Source organism: Gouania willdenowi, chromosome 7 (assembly GCF_900634775.1).
Source record: "Gouania willdenowi chromosome 7, fGouWil2.1, whole genome shotgun sequence".
NCBI classification, from domain to species: domain Eukaryota; kingdom Metazoa; phylum Chordata; class Actinopteri; order Blenniiformes; family Gobiesocidae; genus Gouania; species Gouania willdenowi.
Window position 1 is genome coordinate 19,455,968 of NC_041050.1, and position 19,235 is coordinate 19,475,202.

Below are 19,235 nucleotides of genomic sequence, written 5' to 3' on the forward strand. Positions count from 1 at the left end.
ATAAAGTACTTCATAATAAAACCCCAGGTATTTCTTACTGAATACTTAGCACCTAAGTTTGAAAAGCAAGTTTGAATAGTCTGCTGCTAACATTTTTGAGGGGTAACGTGAGGGCTTCATTGTGGTGCAGTTATTCTGTTTACTTCCCACCAGTAGGTGGCGGTAGCAGGCCTTTAACCAGCACAGAGTTGCGACAACGGAAGTTCGAGATACTTGACCGTCACGTGATTCATGTAGACTCAAATTGTTCCTGAAAGTTATTAGATACGCTAATAATTTTTATAATAATTTCCAATATGATTATTTAAACGTCTTACCGTTGAAAAGTGCATCACAAACTATCTAATCCACACTTGCTTCATTGCGCTGCAACAGTAACCTGCTCACTTCCTGGAACGATTGCGAGGCTCCGTGGTCCGCCATTGCTGTAAAAAAAAGGAGTCTCTGGTAACCAGGGTTTAGAACACCATAGAACAAGAACACGGAGCAGCGTCTGTTTAAAGATGGCGGAGAAAACAGTGAGTGCAGAGAGAGTCGGTAAGGAAAACATTAACTGAGGCCTTTCTCTGGATGTTTGCAGTGTTTTCAGGCTTGTTATGGTCAGGCTCGTGCTTGGGCTGAAAAATAGCAGCGCGTGTTTCCTCCTGAGTTGAGTTGTACGGTGCACTGGTTAAACTGGTGACTTTTGTTCACTTAGTTGCCAACGAGTTGCACTGTTACCAAATACACTATGACATTCTGACCCAGGGCAACACAGTGGTAAATGATGTGATGGAAATATCGAGGCAAGGCAAATTTATATTTGTATTGGGCATTTCATACACAAGGAAATTAATTGTGCTTTACATGAGTGGAAAGTGAAAACATTAAGCAGAGTTAATAATAAATAAATGAAAAATAATTTTAAAAAAAAGTTTTAAACAAAAAATGTATGAGTAAAATATTTCTCCACATAAATAATCACATGTAAATAATGTTTTTCAAAGTATTCTGTGTTTAAATTCCCCCAAAAGTAGTTGCAATAAGATGTGAGCCCAGCCCTTCCAGTCCTCCAACACTTCTTCTTGTTATGTTATTTTTGTCACTTTAATAAAGTGGTAGTGCTTGTTGAAAACACTCACTGAACTGGGAAGGGGTCACTGAATATGCATGTTTAATTGGAGAATTTTGTACAGAACAGGGGGGATTTATTCAGCAATAACAGTGCTGATAAACAAAGAAAAGTAGAAATAACAGTGCTGAACTGTGAAACATACAATAAAGAGCTCTCTGGTTTCATGCATACATCAATTTGATACTCATGCTCTCTCATCACTCTCCAAAATCATCCAAATCTCAAAATTGTAATAACTAAATCTATCAAAACACTATCCATAGTCTAGCATCTGATAAATGCACATTATAATATCAAAACACTGAGCTAACTGTAACTCTATAAAAACCCACACGTTTAACGGAGACTGAGGGGTCTGTGCTGCTGTCAAACCACCCGACAAACTCTGAACCACTTCCTGAAGCAGTCACGTGGTACAGCCGGGCAGTGAAGCTTCGCTTGTCATCATTTTTGGCTCCTCCCCCAAATGAAGCATGCCTCATAAGCGCTTTTCAGAAATGCCGCCTCCATTACTTCATAGCCTTGGCACATTTCATAAAATCCCTTCCTCCTGCTGCGTAGGTTCCCTTTAATGATTAATGTTGTGTATGTATATATGTATATTCTTATGCTTTGATTATCAATGTCTATTCTTGTATATGTATATACTGTATAGGGCTAAGGTTTCTGCCCCTTTTCCCTTGGTCTGACCAGAACGTAGACTGTATTTGCTCTGCTCTGACCAATAAACCAAACAATTTCCATTTCCTTTGGCTGCCTCAGGACATTGGCACATTTCCTGGCTAATATCTTTCCTGTCCACTCGACCCCAAAGGTTCTCTGATTATCTGACTCCAAGAAGTTAGCAGCACACCCTGTAAGATGGTGTTCCAAGGGATCTTGTGTATTTGTCCAGTAAAACCCATAGAGGAACAATTAGACTGGTTGGCTGGTGTCACGGTCTGAGTTTACCTCGTACTGAGATCGATTATGAGCATGTGCACTACCCGAAAATGAATTTTTGCTAGTTCCGCTGTGAGTTTTGCTACTTCCGCCGTGCTGAGATTGAAAATTCAATTTCAAAGTAATGTTTGTATGAAAAAATATATGGTTTATAATTTATTCTATGCAGTTATTTATTATTACGTGTATTGTGTTTGTACAAAAAAAATGTTTTATAATTTATTCTATGCACATGTTGGATTATACTTTTTAATCATTTATTCTTCCTGTCACTAATTTCCCATGGAAAGCTCAGTACGGCAATCTAAGTGATAATCTCAGTCAACAACTTGAGCAAGTAATAGTGTCTCATGCAGTAATCTCAATACGAATAGGAATAGTTTATTCTCCAAAAAAAACATGATTATAATAAAACTTAATACGAAAAGGAATAATTTATTTTCCAGAAAAACATGATAATATGCATTGCAATAAATAACAGTTAACCTAATGTAACTTTAATAATAAGCTGTTGTATTTATGTAAATCTGATCATGACCATCATATTTTTTTTTTATTGATGGTCGACTGATGTGATGTTTTAAGCATTTTTTAAAATCAGTACAACAATCTCTGTGCATGGCTAATCCAGCACGGGTTAGTAGGTAGTGGTCATATACTGAGATTGTAAGAGAATTTCAGTACGGAGGTAAACTCAGGCCGTGACACTGGACCTAAGGCCAAGTATTGACTTGAACAAAGATACCAATTCAGTGCAAGAGTGTTCATGGTCTGCATAAAAGCTTTGGTATTTCAGAAGGAGTTCCTCCACCAGCCACTAAAATTAAACAATATATTTAGAGAAGGGTTTGTTTGATAAGATAAATATTGTCTGGTGTTTTTAGGTGGTTTTGGAGCCAGAATAACTCTTTATTGCGATGATGTTAAGGTTATGTAGCGGCTAGTATGAAATGGCTAGGTTTAGGGCTAAAGTTAAGGTTAATGCTACAGTATGAAATGTAACATTATTATTATTTTAAAAATGATCGTATCTTTGCTTTCCTCAGGGATCGTCTCCTCTGACTGATTGATTGGCACTGCCTGCCCTCTGTAGTGCTGAGGAAAAGAACGGAAAAAGAAAAGAAGAGGTGGGAAAAACACCATAAAGAAAAAGGTACAGACAGGAAAAGAGCTGCAGTGTTGGGGAGGCTTTGACTCATTTGTTACTATTTATATGAAAACGTCCTATATGGAATTTGAGTGTTGTGAATGTGATGTAGACATTATAGTGTTGTTATAGGTGCTACAAATGATATTACAATTTTATTCTTTTTCAAAAATTGGAACCAAATTATGAGATTTTTGGCCATCAAATTTCTAAAAACTGTAATGAGCAATATAAATAAACAATATATAGATTGGAAAAATTTCAATTCACAGAGAAAAAAAAGGATTGACCACCAGATAAAACTTTGCATTTGAAGTCATTAAAAGGTTCTTAATGTTTCATAATAGCTGACCTACTTTCTTTTAATCTCTGATGCTGTGTGTGTGTGCGTGTGCGTGCGTAGGATGGATATATCCATCAGAATAGGCATTTGGCTGGAGCTGGCTGAGAGCTGTGGGCTCAGCGTGATTCAACAGGGCCTTCAGCAGATTTGGAGGCTCCTTCTCCTGTGCCTGATCTGCAGAGTCAGCTTCAGACTGGGTGAGTTTAACTGGGTGCATATTTGCAAGAACCCCCAGTGTAGGGGTTCTTGCAAATATGTTTACTGTGAAGTTGGTCTTAAATTTAATTTCAATTGGCAATAAAAAGTCTTAAAAAGTCTTGAATTTAATTTGACTGAAACTGTAGGAACCCTGTTTACAGCTTTATTAGAAAACAAGCCCCACGGGAGAGGAGAAGGCAGAGTAATCAATGTTCAGGAATCGGCCCAAAGAACCATCCAAACCATTTAAAACACTGGGGAACTTAGTTAAGACTGTCATTGACAAGTGCATGAAATCCACATACATTACAACAACTGTGGTTCTTGTGTTGTCCAGATGTTCCGTCTACGTTGAAACATGGTGTGTCTGTGTTGACTGGGATTTGTGGACTTTTCCTGTTCTTTGAGCTGGACATGGTCTGGGTGCTACTGCTAGCTGGACTTTGTTACTTCATTCTGCTGCTCAGCCAGAACCCCAGCAGGAGAGGCCTGTATCTTTCTGTCGTCATCCTCTCCTACCTGCTCATTGGGTAAGATTAGTTTACAAAAACTGGAGATTAACCGCAGTTTTTAATGATTGTAATCTGATATTTTGTATTAAGCTAGAAATACCGTCACTTTGTTCACTGTCGATTTAATGTAAACTAATTGACTGCTGTTTTCACAGCAGTCATTTAGTTTACATTAAAGACTCTGAGGTACTGCCATTTATTAGATAGAATGTTGGGCAGTGGTGGCCTAGTGGTGGGCTTGTAACCAGTGGGTTGTAGGTTCAAATCCACTCTGTGCCATCACTGTGGGACCTTGAGCAAGTCCCCTACACCTAACTGCTTCCACTACTCTCCTTAAAAAGAGATTATTAATCTCAATGAGACTTTCCTGGTTAAATAAAGGTTTTAAAAAAGATATGTTAGATCATAAGTAGATCATTTAAAGTTCAGTAATTTAATGTTCATGTGGCCTTTTTACCAAATTTTGTCTGTTCTTGTTTCTTCATTTCAGAGAGCTACTTTTAGTTGACATGGTGACATGGCATAAGATAAGAGGTAAATACAACATATTTATAAATTTTTTGTTTTTCTTCTTCTGCAATGATGATGTTTTATTATTGATTATTAATAGAAATCTTAGATAACACATTAATAGATATAACTTTCCCATTACAATTCAGATTTATTTCTTAAAGCACTTTAAATAAACACTGTTGACCAAAGTGCTGTAGCTTACATGATTTTTTTTACAGTTCAACGATTTGACACCACCTTTCTGAACCTTTTCCAAAATCTTTTGTCCACGGGGCCATGGTTTTGTTGTTCACATTCAACAAAGCAGCATGTGTGTTTTTTTCAGGCTCTCAGATGGTGGTAGCTATGAAAGCCATCTCGGTGGCCTTTGATGTGGACAGAGGAGCAGTGGGCAGGCTGCCCTCTCTCCCTGAGTACCTGGGTTATGTTCTCTTTGTGGGCACTGTAGTCTTTGGCCCATGGATCAGCTTCTCCACTTATATGAATGCTGCAGGAGGTGCCAAACTAGTGAGTATCTGATGTGGTTGTTTTATACATGTTTACACATGCATGGTATATACAGACTATTTATATTAATCCGGAGTAATGGGGGTTTTTGTTCCTCAGAGCTGGAAGTGGGTGCAGAGTTCATTCTACAGTGTCAAAAAAAGTCAGCTGTGTCTGCTGGTGTCCTCCTGCATAGCTCCATACCTTTTCCCACTGTTTGTTCCCATCCAAGGAAACCAATTCACACAAAAGTAAGATATAGCATTTAAATGATTTACCGGTATCTTCTTTAACTTGGGCTGTTTTGCAGCCCTTGATAACACACTTTCTTCTTTCCTGCTTTCAAGGTATACATGTAATAAAGGTAAGCCTTCTCATGACTGAAAGTTTTAGATTATTTATGTTAGTGTTGCAGGTTCCACGTCTGTGGGACTGGCAACAGATAGAATGTCCTGTTGGTTCAGGAAAGAAACAAGATGAGCCGTCCGTCTTATCTTTCCGCAGGCCGCATTAAGTCTTTAATAAACAGTTTTCAATTTATACATTTCTAAATTCTAACATTTTCATTTCTAGCATTTAGTCATTTCTATCATTCTAAACAAACACTTTTACAGAACTTCACTTATTCAAAGTCAAAGGGCGACCGTGGCTCAGGTGGTAGTGGGTCGTCTTCTGATCGAGAGGTTGGGGGGTTCGATCCCAGTACCTGACTATGTGTCGAAGTGTCTTTGGGCAAGACACTGAACCCTAAGTTGCTCCCAGTAGTCAACTAGCGCCTTGCATGGCAGTCCTGTCCCACTGGTGTGTGAATGTGAGAGTGATTGTTTGAATGAGCTGATGTGTAAAGCGCATTGAGACTGCTTCAGTGTGGTGATAAAGCGCTATCTTTCGCACACAGACTACCAGTGCTGAATAAGGTGGTTTAGATTTCACAATCCATCCTATAGCCTGGAGATCTTCAATGTACTCTTTCACTTCCTTGTAAAGGGGTTTGGGAATAGAAGTGTATGACTTCTGGATGGGAGTGCTATCTGTGAGGGTGATGGGTATCCGACCCATATCATTATCATCTTGTGCGAATGCTCTCGACTTCTCTTAGCATCTCTCTGACAACCTTCTGCTGTTTCTCACTTAGATGGGTAATATCGACGGGTGGGTCCCACAGCTGTGTCACAAGACCCATTTTTTCCTGTTGAGTCTCTGGTATGTCATTTTTGTGGACTTCAGGAACAACACTTTTATTTGTTATGTTCAGTTCATCAGTCTCTATGATCTTTGAGATTGGTTCGATACTTCCCAGCACTGTCGTGCATGACAGACTCACTTCATGTTTGGTGTGGTTACCAATGGGAATCTTTACATAAGGAACTTTAGCCTGAGGCCCCACTACTAAAAAAAACTTACAAAAAACAAACAGATTAATTACCAATTGTGACCATACATTTGTAGGCGTCACATTAGCACTGTAGTCACATCAGTTACAGTTACCTGTTGTTTTGTGAAAAGAATGTTACAAAAGTAGAATACTTAGAGAGGTTAAAAGCTTTCACCTACAATTAACAAGGTCACTTCTCCCCATCTGACATTGTTATTTAAAAGCTCTGATGAAGTAGAGCAACCTTTTGGTTTGTATGTAGTGTGTAAAGAGTTAGCCATGCTTCACTAGTCAGCTTCACCTTTAAAGCTGCAATATGTAATTTTTCTTTGGTGTTATTTGGTCAATAATCTATAATCAACTTATTATATTGTATTGTATATTGAAATCCAAAGTGTTCTGAGTGGACAGTGAATCTCTGTAAATGAGCTTTAGCAATACAGGAGTGTGACGCTGGACTTCAGCCATACAGAGATCTTGCTACCAACAGGGCGAGCACATCAGCTGTTTTAAGCATTACTATTGGCTGCTCGAGCTGCTCGTCAAGTCAGTGCGCGTTCACGATCTGAGAGTAGTGACAGTCACATGGCATTATATTCAAACGGAAGTCTCTAATGCGGCTTTTGGCACAGCGGTTACACAGCAAATCAAGAGGAAAAAAGTAAGCTCGAGGTGGAGAAGCAACAGAGTAAAGTCATAAACGGGTTCAGGACGGATCGGCTGCTTGTGTGTGAGGAGCAGATCTGAGCCTTCTTACTGACCTCACAGCAGTGATACGTGCTTTTATGTCTATAAAACATCTGAAAACTCACCAATAACACATGATAAAGTCCCAATAATTTTCACTAATCTCTGAAAACAGTTGCAAAGAGTTCCACAGTTGTGCGCTTGCACGCAAGCTTTACCAAGAAGACCAGTTAGTTTTTCAGGAGGGGAGAGGGGAGTGTGGAGCGCCTCACAATTCTACATATTGCAGCTTTAATTAGGGTTACATCAATACTGGTATGAGATATCATACTGGTATTGGTATGATACTGCACCAATATACTCATACTGGGTAAAGTTCACTGATACCCATTGCATCCAATAGCTTTGAATGGTGGCCAGTATTTCTGTTGTATTTTTTGGTATTGGCCGCCAGGGGGAACTATTTTTAACAGAAAATGTTTTGAAATGTCAGTTTAGTCATTTTGAAAATTAATGTTATCTAATTTATAATAGATAAATTATAATAATAAACATTTTTGTAACAAGCAGAGAACAATTCTGTCTTCCAATTCATTGCATTTTGCTAATTAGTTTTTTGTTTGTGGTATAAGTATCGTTATCGGTACTAGGAATTGGCAAATACACATAACCAGGTATCATCTGTATCGGCTTGGAAGATAGTGTTCATCGGTGCATCCCTACTTTTAAGTGAGTGATTATATCGTGCAAAAGCATTAATTTGTGAGCAGCACTTTCACTTTTATATACAGATACAGAACCAACTGACACTGTTACTTTATTTACAGTTCAATTAACCTAATTAACTACTAAAACAATAACTGAAAAGTCTAATGAAATCTCAAAATCACAGAATAACATCCATCTTCTGCATGTAATTTTCCTGATTAGATTCCTAGGGTGCTATGGCTTTGTTGGGGGTACACCATGAACATGTTGGTGATCCCTCACAGGGTTAATAGACAGAAATATGTTTAAAAAGTTGGTTTTATTCCCTTATAATTACTGAACAATTAACAGTGGAGGAAAATGGTTTCTTTAGCGAGAAAAACAAACCAGTAAACAGGTTTAAACTGTCAGTGTTACAGGAATCTACCATACCTCCCAGCTTGACTGCAGGTAAAGAAAACAGCGTTTTTCCATTTTCTTTTTCTAATAACAAAAGGCCCAAAATGATGTAGCAGCAACACACTAACTGTCCAATGTCTTTTCAAAGCCCCTCTCGTCGCTTGGTGTGAAGTCTTTTCTCCTACTGTGGTGCTTTGAGTGACGGTGTAGAAATAAAATGGGCTTTTATGGTGGGGACTGGGATCGGGGGCAGCATTTGTGTGCAAATGTTTTAATACATTTGATGTAACTCAGTGGGGTAATGGAGGAACCAAGCCAACACAACAGAGTCAAAATTCATAAAGATTGGTTGATTATGAACCGAGATATGAATTTTGGAAAATATGCCAGTGATGAGGTATAAGGATTTTTCCAATTATTGAAACTGATCTAGAACCATTATATTGAACCGGTGTCACGTACTGAGATTGTACGACAACCTTACAGACGCAGCAGTCACGTATTGGAATTGTACCCGTGCTGGAATTGCCATGCGCAAATTGTCATACTGAGATTACAATGATATCTTAGTTGTAATTCACATTAATATTGTGTAATAATGAATTAAGAAGTGTAATAATGTATTTGAAATATTTCAGCAAGTTATTTGTCAGTTAAGTGCATTTTATGCAAAAAATATAACTTTGAACATTTACTTTGAAATTGAATGAACAATCTTCAAGTAGCAAAAATGTGTTTTCCGGTGGTGCGCATACTCTAATAATAATAATAATCTCAGTACGATGCAATCTCAATACGTGACACCAGATCCCCTTTCAAAATGTAATGGAATCTTTCATGGCGTCACGTCTATCTCTGCTTAAAGTTCTTTTGAAAATGGTGTAAACATGACCTCCTTGGCGGTGGTAACAATGGTAGACAATTACAAAAACACATTCTGTCTTGACCAAAGGTTTTCAACTTGTGAGCCAGGACCCAAAAGTGGTTCGCAGGCCCATTTTCATTGAGCTGCAAGCATTTGCTTGGACCCAATAAATATAAATATTATGATATATATTTTTGATTTATTTTATAATTTTTTTATTACGAATTAACTTGTTGTTTAAATGTTGCCTTACAGTTTGTAATTTTTTAGATTAGTTGAAAATTTGCCCCATTTTCTGGGGTTGGGGTGTCATTTTGTGATTAAGGATGTTACTGGGTAAATACAAATAGAACCATGGGTCTACACGATAACCTAAGAGATTTGGTTTTCTGTTTAAAGCTCTTGTGCAGGGATTGTGCTGCATATATAATGCCTGGAATCATCTTTTGACTCTCATGTGGTTTGTTGCACAGGTGGCAGCGTGCTTATGAGAATGCATTGTCCTTCCACTTCAGTAACTACTTTGTGGGTCACCTCAGCGAAAGCACCACCATGTTAGCTGGAGCTGGCTTTAGTGAAGAAAAGGACAACATCCTATGGCAAGTTTAGTAACGGTGTCTGTAACAGCATTGGTGTCATAGTCTGATGTGTATACACGGTTGTTTAGATGATGACCTCTTTCTTGCCATGACTGTTATTGCAGCACTAATAATTAGTCTCTGCTGCGCTAAAATGGCACTTTGCTTTGATTATCTGTGTCTGTGTAGGGATCTAAAGGTGGTGGAGCCTCTGAATGTTGAAATGCCTCGCTCCATGGTACAGGTGGTGACATCCTGGAACATCCCAATGTCTCAGTGGCTCAAGACATGTAAGATCTGACTTATTCAATGTCTGTCAAACATTTCAGACTCATTCAATATTGCAGTGTTTTTTCTGGGTTCACTTGGAAAATATCTGACTAGGATTTGAATTAGTTTTATTCTAAAAAGGCAATTCAGTTTTTACAGAAGAGGATTATGGCCTCTGAAAAAAACCCCAAAACAGAGCAAGTAGTGGGGAAAAAAAAAAACACAGATCGAGTAGTGGAAGTAATCTTTTTTTTGTTATTATAATTACGTTTTTTTCATTATATATATATATATATATATATATATATATATACCCTTGATTTTTGTTTTTTTTTGTTTTAGTCTTAATTTTTTTTCCAGCCCTGTTTTTTTTTTTTTTCTCTTTTGGGACGCCTGCAAGCTCCTCCCACACAAAACACAGGTGGAGACAGGGCAGCGTGTTTCTGAGTGGCTGGAGAAAGAAAATTATTCGGATTTTCTCCGTGAGCGAGGGTTTCCAGAGGAATGTACAAATCCCTCGCTCATGGAGAAAATCCGAAAATTCGGTCATTTTGACTTGTTTTCTTTTAAAAATATGAATAATAATTTAAAAAAAATAATAATAATAATTAACACAAAAATAGTAATAATAATAAATAATACTTCCACTACTCGCTCTGTTTTTTTGTTTTGTTTTTTTCCCTGTTTTTTTTTTAGTGTCCCTAATCCTCTTCTGTAAGTTTGACAGTTTTAATCACTAGGCTGAATATTACCCCAAAACTGTCTTCAAATAAGAGTGATTAGAATAAGAAAGCAGCACAGAGCCAAGTATGCAACAAAAACACTAGATGTATTGTTGATAAAACATGAATACAGTAGTACAGTATAATAGGATAATATTTTATAATTTTTTGAAAGTTGCCTTAAAAACTGCAAAAAATAAATTTGCTTGAATTGCTTCATTTTTTACCCTCAGATGTCTTCAAGAATGCCATGAAACTGGGAACATTCCCAGCTATCCTGGTGACGTACACCGCTAGCGCCTTGTTGCATGTTAGTAGATCTTCTTTAACCACAGTGCTTTGATTGTCATCTAAAGTTAATGCTTGTGACAAATGAATTTATACCAGCTTGATGTGACTTCTGTGAGTGAATGAAAGAAAAAGTGCTGTGGGTGTTTTTCAGGGTCTCAGTTTTCACCTTGGAGCTGTTCTGCTTTCTCTGGGATTCATCACTTACGTTGAACACGGTTGGTCCTGTGTGTCGCTTCTTATTGTTGTTTTCTCTAGTGTTCATTTTGTCGACTAAAGATTTTTTTGTTAATATTTTTTAAAAGTGACAATAACTAGATTATGATTCATTTAAAAAAAGATATGAATAAAAGATATGTAGATACATAGAGTGAAATCCAATCAGGACCATAAGTGAAATAGTCCTGATGACTACTTTTTGACTAAAACTAAGTTGCATTTTAGTCAAAGGACTACGACTAAAACTGAATAAAAATTTGCTGTCAAAATGAACATTGATTTTCAGTTTTCATGTTATTTTGATCCTAATGCAAGCTTTGAAGTATTGAAACCTTATACAGAATTTTACTATCTTTTTTTTTGCTCAGTTCTGAGGAAGAAGCTTTCCGCCATCTTTAACGCCTGCATCCTGTCCCGACCCTGCACATCCGACTGCAGCCATCGACACAAAAAGGTATTTCACTGCTGCTCAAAACCCCACTGCTCTATCTTCTCCTGGAGTTTATATTCTACCTGGTCAGGCTTCAAAGGTTTTAAACTGGCATAAGAAACTTCTCACTGCCATATACTGTATAACATTTTAAGCTTCTCCTGTTTTGTGTGGTTTTCAGGAGATTTGGGTGTGGTTGCTAAATTTGGCTTTTAGCCTTTTAGTCATCTTCCATCTCACCTATCTGGGCTCTATGTTTGATCCTGGACTTGATGAGCAGGAAGCAGGAGAGGTAATAATAATAATACATTTTATTTAAAAGTGCTTTTCAAGAAACTCAGACACTTTAGTTTACAGGTTAAAACAACAACAGCAAATACAGTGACGAGAGCAAAGAAATACTGTATAAATCAGAAAACAGAAAGTTCATCAGTAAAAAAAAAAGTACTGGACAGGTCACTTTAACACAGTGATGGCATAGTTTGCCTTTGTACATAGTGGGACACACGTGTTAGAACGGACTATAATGGACAATATGATCTACAGCACATACTGTATGATGGAAATATCATATATTAGTGACACTGCCAATGTTTGCTTTCCTGTCTGCAGAGTTACACAGCTATCCACACCATCCAGAGGTGGTCTGAACTGAACTGGGCAAGCCACTGGATTGTGTTCCTATGCTGGCTTCTCTTTTTGATTTTATGAGGACTAACTGTATCAGTGATTGGACATTTCCTCATTGTTTCTGACTTGGCGAAGAGAAAAGGGACAGGTGGATGTCTGCGTCTGTCCAGTGTATCTTTGAGCAGTTAGAAACAATGATATGAAAAGAAGTGGAGTTGTAGTTGTTTAAATGGATGTGAAGAAATTACTACATTATTCTTCCAAATAATCCAACAGTTACACCTTGTTAGATGTTCACGAGTCCACCGACATCCAACGCGGCACCTGAAGTTGTTTTCTACCTTCTTAAGAAATATATGCAAAAATGTAGTGTTTGGATCCAATAACATTTCAGCACCTCAGTGTTTATATGTGGAGGGTTATTTTTAAGTGTCCATTATTGTTCAACAGTGTTTGAGATTACTGTGGTAACTATTTCCTCTTGTAACTTTACCTCAGCTTGTAAATGAGCTTCATTCTGCTCTGACACTTCAGCCTCTATAGAGTCTCACCTGAGCTGTTAATAAGACACAGACACTACTTTATATATGATATATTTTGTATTTTGAAATAAAAAAAAATATTAATGATTATATATGGTCTGATGTGCCTGTTTAATTGTTATCAATCATGAAACACGTCTGACCATTGGAGGTCATACATGCCAACATAGTTTGGCAGAGTGATTTAACACTGATTTATTATAGTCGTTTTTAGAAATTTCAGTTAAGGTAACACACATTGTGGTGGACTGAAGCCAAGTGTTAAAGGTTGTCTTTTTCAACCACACAGTGCCCTGGTTGGAGCGTTGGACATTTAAAAACTAATGCATATGTGATATGTGGCAGTGAAGTGTCTTTCCTCTTATCTGAAGTTAACCTGCAATAAAGGGCCCATGTTATGCTAAATCAACTTTTCTGGGCTTTAAACATCATAAAAGTGTTATATGGGCTTCATACACATGTCCAAAGTGTTTTTTTCATTGATTCCCTCAGTCGTTAGTTAGAGGGTGATTTGCTCCTTTCTTACTGCAGGGCTAGCCCAAACACCTCGCTCCAATTTGATGACGCGTTCTCACTTTGATGACGAATTTGACGCTGCACTGAGCTGGAGAAGCCACGCCTCCAGGAAGCTCTCTGCCGTGATTGACATGTAAACAGACATGCCCACAAAGGTGAGCATTTCAGCGTCCTTCACACAGTGCTATGTATGTATTTTCTACAGTCTATGTATGTACCGGAGAACACCCCGCCCACACGCTCTATCTCGTCTTTATAAAGCAGCATGAGCTTGGCTACGGAGTGGGTCGGAGGAAGGCGGGCCGTCCTCAGGCCCTACGTTAGGGGTGTCCAATTCCAGTCCTCGAGGGCCACTATCCAGCATGTTTTAGACGTTTCCCTCTTCCAACACACCTGATTCAAATGATTAGGATCGTTATCAGGCTTCTGCAGAGCTGGATGAGGAGTTGATCATTTGAATCTGGTGTGTTGGAAGAGGGAAACATCTAAAACATGCTGGATAGTGGCCCTCGAGGACCGGAATTGGACACCCCTGCCCTACGTCATTGTGCCGTGAGGAGGAAGTCAGTGTTGCGTCTATAGACACGCCCACTCATGAATATGCATAAGTAGGCCACAAATCAGCCTGTTTGTGTAGAGTTGGTCAGAAAGTGACTTTTTAGAGGCAAAACTCTAGAAAACAGGCGAGTTTGGGAAATTAAACCTCAAATACTGTTTTTTTTTGGGGTTCTTAGAACAAATGGAGATGGGTGAAAAATAGCATCACATGGGACCTTTAATGGGAGAACACACAAACCCTTATCATAAAATGATCTGAAACCAGCCTCGGCTTCTACCATTTAAAAAAACAGAAGTACTTTTGTGTCATAAATCCTCATACCACTTCATTTGGTTTTCCTTGTGGAATTCAGTCACCTTTTATTTTGTAAAGCCCTGTTTTTCCTCTGTGGACAGGTATGTTTATCTTCCTGCAAGATGAACTTGGACCCTCCCCCCTACAAACACACCTGTACTCATAAAAAGCCTCTGTCGATCATTAATCTCAGTAAGAGCCACACTATTGTTAAGATCTGTCTTCAGTAGAAGTTGGAGAAAACCTTCAAACACAATTGTCATCTGTCATCCAGAGGAGTAAAAGGTTGGCCTTTAGTTTTAGTTAACCATGAATCAAAAATAACAAGGGACGTTGTCGATTCACATCGGTGCACTGAAGGAAATGGGCAGAGGCACAAACTGCAGCTGGATCAGGCCAGAGATACCGCTGTCGTCACAGTTCTTCAGCGGTAGGTACAATTCCTTTCAATTGCTCTATTGTGATGTCTTACTTGGGATCTTTTGAAACTCTTACTGATGTTGGCATCAGTAAGAGTGTTAATATGTTTGTAATGAGCTGCGTGATTGAAACTTGAGTATTGATGTGGAGAATGTTACAGCAGAATTATGAGCACAGTATATCCACAGCTTATAGATACAGTACCTCTATACATCCTTATATATATAGATATATACTGTATCTTGCCCTTCCCTGCTTCTCAGAGCTCTGACTCATCTATTTTTCCTTCCAGATACAGTACCTTGTTTTGTTTCACCTTGTTGTGTTTCCTGCACACAAGTTCACAAAACATTGATTGTCACAGGCAGCGTCGGTTGATCTCATAACAATCCCTTTGCCTTAGTTTATGTAGTTAGCCAACAGGTGGTCCATTTTTGACTTTATTTCACAGACATGTAGTGTATGCTGGAATATTTCTATAACAAGAACAAAGGTGATTACATTTTTGAATTTTCAATGTGACGTGGCTGATGCTATGAGATGGGTTGAGCTGAGTATTTCAGAAAATGATGGATGGATGTTATATGAAGTTCATAGACTTTTAACTCCCTGCCCACACAGGTAAAAATGACAGCAAGCTGATAAACTGATCATTTGATTGGATGGACACAGTTATAGTGAACACAGCTCCAGTTCCTCAGTCATCGATGACTGATTTTGAACATGTTCGGGGTGTCTGACTGTACTCTGCCTCCTCACACACCTGGTGGCAGTGCAGAAGTTGCTCTGACTAACTGGATTATGTTTTCTCAGCCATCAAAGGTGAGCTGTGGCTCTTCTTGATACCTGCTGGCTTGGCTGTTATTTTACTGGGGCTGTTCCTGGAGGAGATCGGCTTTTTTCTGCGTCACAGCACCTCGTCAAGACGTAAACGACTCTACTTATGGATATTGGGAATGTATCCGGTGTGTACACAGATACATCAATCCCTGTTAAAATGATGCAATTTTTTCTGCTTTAAGGTCTGTTGACACTGTTTCCTTTATCCTTTCTGTTCTTGTTTCTTAGGTGTTGGCCGTGACCTCCCTCATAGCTCTCTATGTACCACGCTCATCCTCACTATGCAATTTTGTTGCTTCACTGTGAGTTTGCTTGTTATGTTTTGGGATGATGTGGTGTTTGTTGTCCTTGAATGTTGCTGCTGCTGTCTGAGCTTGTTGGTTCGTGCAGGTATCACTCTATCACCCTACTTAAATTTATGGGACTGATCACGGACTTCTTTGGTGGGAAAACCCGGATGCTGGCCGTGTTGTCTGAGAAACAAGTATCTCCGGATCCCTTTCCCTGCTGCTGCTGCTGCTGCCTGCCAATGGTAGCTGTCAACAGGTACCGCCTCCGCCACGGAATAAACAGGCTTTTTACTGGACAATCTCTTCATTTGTTAATAATGTAATCAAGTAATGACTAAATCTAGGATAACCTTAAATTGCACATGCCCAACAATTTTGCAAGTGTGCAAAATTTCATAAACAGTTTATACGTAGATTAAACCATCCACAAATCCATGGATAAGAATGGACAGGTTGAGACAGAGATTTAAGCTCAGTAACGTGATGCAGTTTTAATTTCATTGGCTGAAAATTTTTGTCAGTTTTCATTGACTACATTTTTTTAAGTGACAATAAACAGACTGACCAATTTTTATGTTAACAAAAACTATATCAAAATGTATTTATATTTTGTCAAATAATAAAAGTGAAAGTATAATTTTGTCATATGTGACAACATCCAATCAGAACTCGTGATCATCAAATGTGTATAACACCATCCCATATTAGGTTGATAAATGGTCATTTAATCCTTAAATCGTTTATCCTGTATATTTAAGTCGACTCTCTCTGTCACAAATTTAGTCAACTGAAATCTTTATGTCATTTAGTTGACTAAAAACGAAATACCGGTAGTCTTGATGACTAAATTTTGAATGAAACTAAGTGGCATTTTCGTCAAAAAACTATGACTGAAACTAAATTTAAATTTGCTGTCAAAATGAACACTGCTGTTATGACACTTGAATGCATTTGTGGCTTTAATAACCAAATGTATGCTCCTGTAAATGTGTGTTTGGGTTCTCTCTGTGTGCAGCAGCAGCCGTGGGTGGATGATGGCTGCTGTGCTGCAACTCTCAGTGGTGCGCAGCATCCTGTTCTTTGTTACTCTGGTCCTGTGGACAGATGAGAAGTATGACTATGGGGATGTGAGTCATTAATTCAGGTTACTATTTGCCTATGTGTACAGAAATGTGTATTTAGGTGCGATGTAAAGTATTGTACGCTAAGGAGAGAGTGGCTTTCCCACCTCTGTATTTGATGTATTATTACAGCTATTAGAAAAAAGTGTTCTTTTTACTAAATTGAATATTAACAAACTTCTTGTTGTCTTCCAGGTGGATTCATTGAACCCTAACTTGTATGTAAACGGGATCATTGGTGTATCAACCTTTGTGTCTTTTTACGGTCACCTTCTGTTTTACAAAGCCACCAAGAGTGCCTTACCTGGCTACGGGCTGAGGGCAAAGTTCATCTGCATCGTGGTTGTCTTGGTGTTGTGCGGCCTGCAGAGTGGCATCTTGGAAACCATGGGTTCTCTGGAGGTTTTCCCCTGCTCACCCCCGTTCTCTATGCTGACCAGGTCTCAGTGTAAGTTTTATAGCACTTTAGTAATGTTTTCTTTTCGTTTTGCACAAAAGTGAACAATGATTGGGTTTACAGATCTCTACATCAGGATCCTTAATACAGGCTTTTCATCTATTGGGACAACTTTGTCACTTTGTAAATGTCAATCAAATCAGAATCTATAAAGCATTTATAAACATTTATGACTAAAATGACCTAAAACAGAAGTCTTGGTTGGAGTTTTTGTTCTAGTAAGTGATAAACAAACACCAGTGAGCAAATTTCACCACAGACTCCTCAGTGACAGTGTTTTCAATAGAATTTACAGCCTTTGGCTTCTGTTGAATTATGCCAGATTTTGCTTTAATTCAGGTTTTCTTTCTGATATGTTTTCACATTTCCTGCAAGAGATTGAAGACACCGCTTATTTATCTTAGCAGAAGACAGAATAAGATTTTTTTTTTTTAAGTAAACTCATCAGGATGCAGCTCAGGGATAAAGTTAGGCCTGTTATGAAAAAATGTTAGTGGGCGTGCAGTTCTTTGGTTTCTTATGTGAACTCAAAGCAATGTGTTTATATCCTCTGTTGTGTTGGTGTAGAAAGTTCTCTTGGGCTACACATGTGCATGTGTTCTTCATGTGTCCATTGTTTGTTCTCAGTGATCTATCACTACAGTGTAATTGTGGAGATGTTCTGTATCAGCCTGTATGCTCGTCACACCTTCCGGAAGATGGAGCCGAGCACAGAGGAGGATTTTGAGGAAGTGGTCAGTGTGTGGAAGACAGACAGCGCAGTTCAAACAGACGAACTTCAGGTGGCTCATCACAAGCAGTCAGGGGAGAGGTGGTCAAACCGGTGCTTTGTGAGCGCCTCCAATGCCGGTTACAGCAGTGATAGTGAAGACAGCCTGTGCAGGATTGAGCACACGCCCATGGAGGATTTCCACTTCCCACAGGTCAAAGGTCAGCTCCCAGGCAGACCAAAACAAGCAGAAGGAGGTGCTGGTGAGGGGCCTGGAGCCCAGAGCACCATCACCGTCAGGGCTGAAATTAACTATGAGGACTTTAACAATGTTACTGTGGTTTGACCAAAGGAGATCTGACATTTATATATGTAACATGATTAAATGTACAAATGTTTTTGAAAACCTACTATTCCTTTTTCCAGGGACGCCCTCACATTGAATAGGGATTACATGATTATTGCCTTCTACTCCTAAATGTGTTTGGGAAGCTTAAGAGCTACCTATGTGAACATCAACATTTCAAAATGTACTTTTTCATTAAAAAATAAGGATTAAGTGATTTTACACACTAAGAAACTTATCAATTAATTCTGGAATCCATCATAAAGTACGTAATTTAAGCAAGTGATCATTGAAACATTATTTCACTCAATGTGCAGGATACAATTAATGTTATTATTGTATGAGCCTAACCCTGTTGTGTAACTGAAGTTGTGACTTTAAAGTGTATTATACTAGAGGACAGTAATGGACAAATGATAATAAAAGAATTGGCCTCACTGTCCATTATTTAATTTTTTTTTTTTTTTACACATTCCTGACTTACGGACTGCAGAACTCCAGTCCGCGAGCCCCAGTTTGAAAATCAATGCTTCATGTTTGCTGTTTTAGTTTGTTTCTACATTCTAGTTGAATTTACATAACTTGAAATTAACAAAAGCACAGTTATAGTTACTAACGTTGTTCAACATTTGGCTGAGTCGCTATAAGGCGAGTTTACATGTTCCTCCTGATTGTGGGAAGTTACAAAGTTGTTAAAGTATCGGATTCATCATTC

General features: G+C 38.5%; 2 protein-coding genes across 3 annotated transcripts; both read left to right on the forward strand.

The window, feature by feature from the left end:
- The first annotated feature begins 401 nt into the window (after positions 1-401).
- Positions 402-13,060, forward strand: LOC114467161 (protein-serine O-palmitoleoyltransferase porcupine-like). Of its 2 annotated transcripts, none has more exons than XM_028453250.1 (14): positions 402-518; positions 3,103-3,209; positions 3,607-3,743; positions 4,082-4,274; positions 4,747-4,790; positions 5,095-5,276; positions 5,376-5,506; positions 9,763-9,888; positions 10,057-10,157; positions 11,093-11,169; positions 11,302-11,365; positions 11,735-11,820; positions 11,978-12,088; positions 12,409-13,060. In XM_028453250.1, exons 3-14 carry the CDS (start codon positions 3,608-3,610, stop codon positions 12,505-12,507), a joined length of 1,350 nt encoding a protein of 449 aa, XP_028309051.1. In that variant the 5' UTR covers positions 402-518; positions 3,103-3,209; position 3,607; the 3' UTR covers positions 12,508-13,060. The 2 variants fall into 2 exon arrangements, with proteins under 2 accessions (XP_028309051.1, XP_028309049.1); XM_028453248.1 differs by having other exon boundaries at positions 403-537.
- Positions 13,061-14,425: 1,365 nt separating this feature from the next.
- Positions 14,426-18,925, forward strand: LOC114467303 (organic solute transporter subunit alpha). The gene is made up of 7 exons (XM_028453481.1): positions 14,426-14,767; positions 15,571-15,722; positions 15,826-15,899; positions 15,988-16,143; positions 16,903-17,014; positions 17,204-17,456; positions 18,093-18,925. The coding sequence occupies exons 1-7, from the start codon at positions 14,701-14,703 to the stop codon at positions 18,518-18,520; spliced, it is 1,242 nt and encodes a 413-aa protein (XP_028309282.1). The 5' UTR covers positions 14,426-14,700; the 3' UTR covers positions 18,521-18,925.
- Positions 18,926-19,235: the final 310 nt, after the last annotated feature.

Bases quoted from the DNA above. Each gene is read 5' to 3' on its own strand.
- LOC114467303 (XM_028453481.1), top strand. From the start codon at position 14,701: ATGGGCAGAGGCACAAACTGCAGCTGGATCAGGCCAGAGATACCGCTG. The intron at 17,015-17,203 runs GTGAGTCATTAA...GTTGTCTTCCAG, and splicing joins AGAAGTATGACTATGGGGAT to GTGGATTCATTGAACCCTAA. The intron at 17,457-18,092 runs GTAAGTTTTATA...GTTTGTTCTCAG, and splicing joins TATGCTGACCAGGTCTCAGT to TGATCTATCACTACAGTGTA.
- LOC114467161 (XM_028453250.1), top strand. From the start codon at position 3,608: ATGGATATATCCATCAGAATAGGCATTTGGCTGGAGCTGGCTGAGAGC. The intron at 11,170-11,301 runs GTTAGTAGATCT...GGTGTTTTTCAG, and splicing joins CCGCTAGCGCCTTGTTGCAT to GGTCTCAGTTTTCACCTTGG. The intron at 12,089-12,408 runs GTAATAATAATA...TCCTGTCTGCAG, and splicing joins ATGAGCAGGAAGCAGGAGAG to AGTTACACAGCTATCCACAC.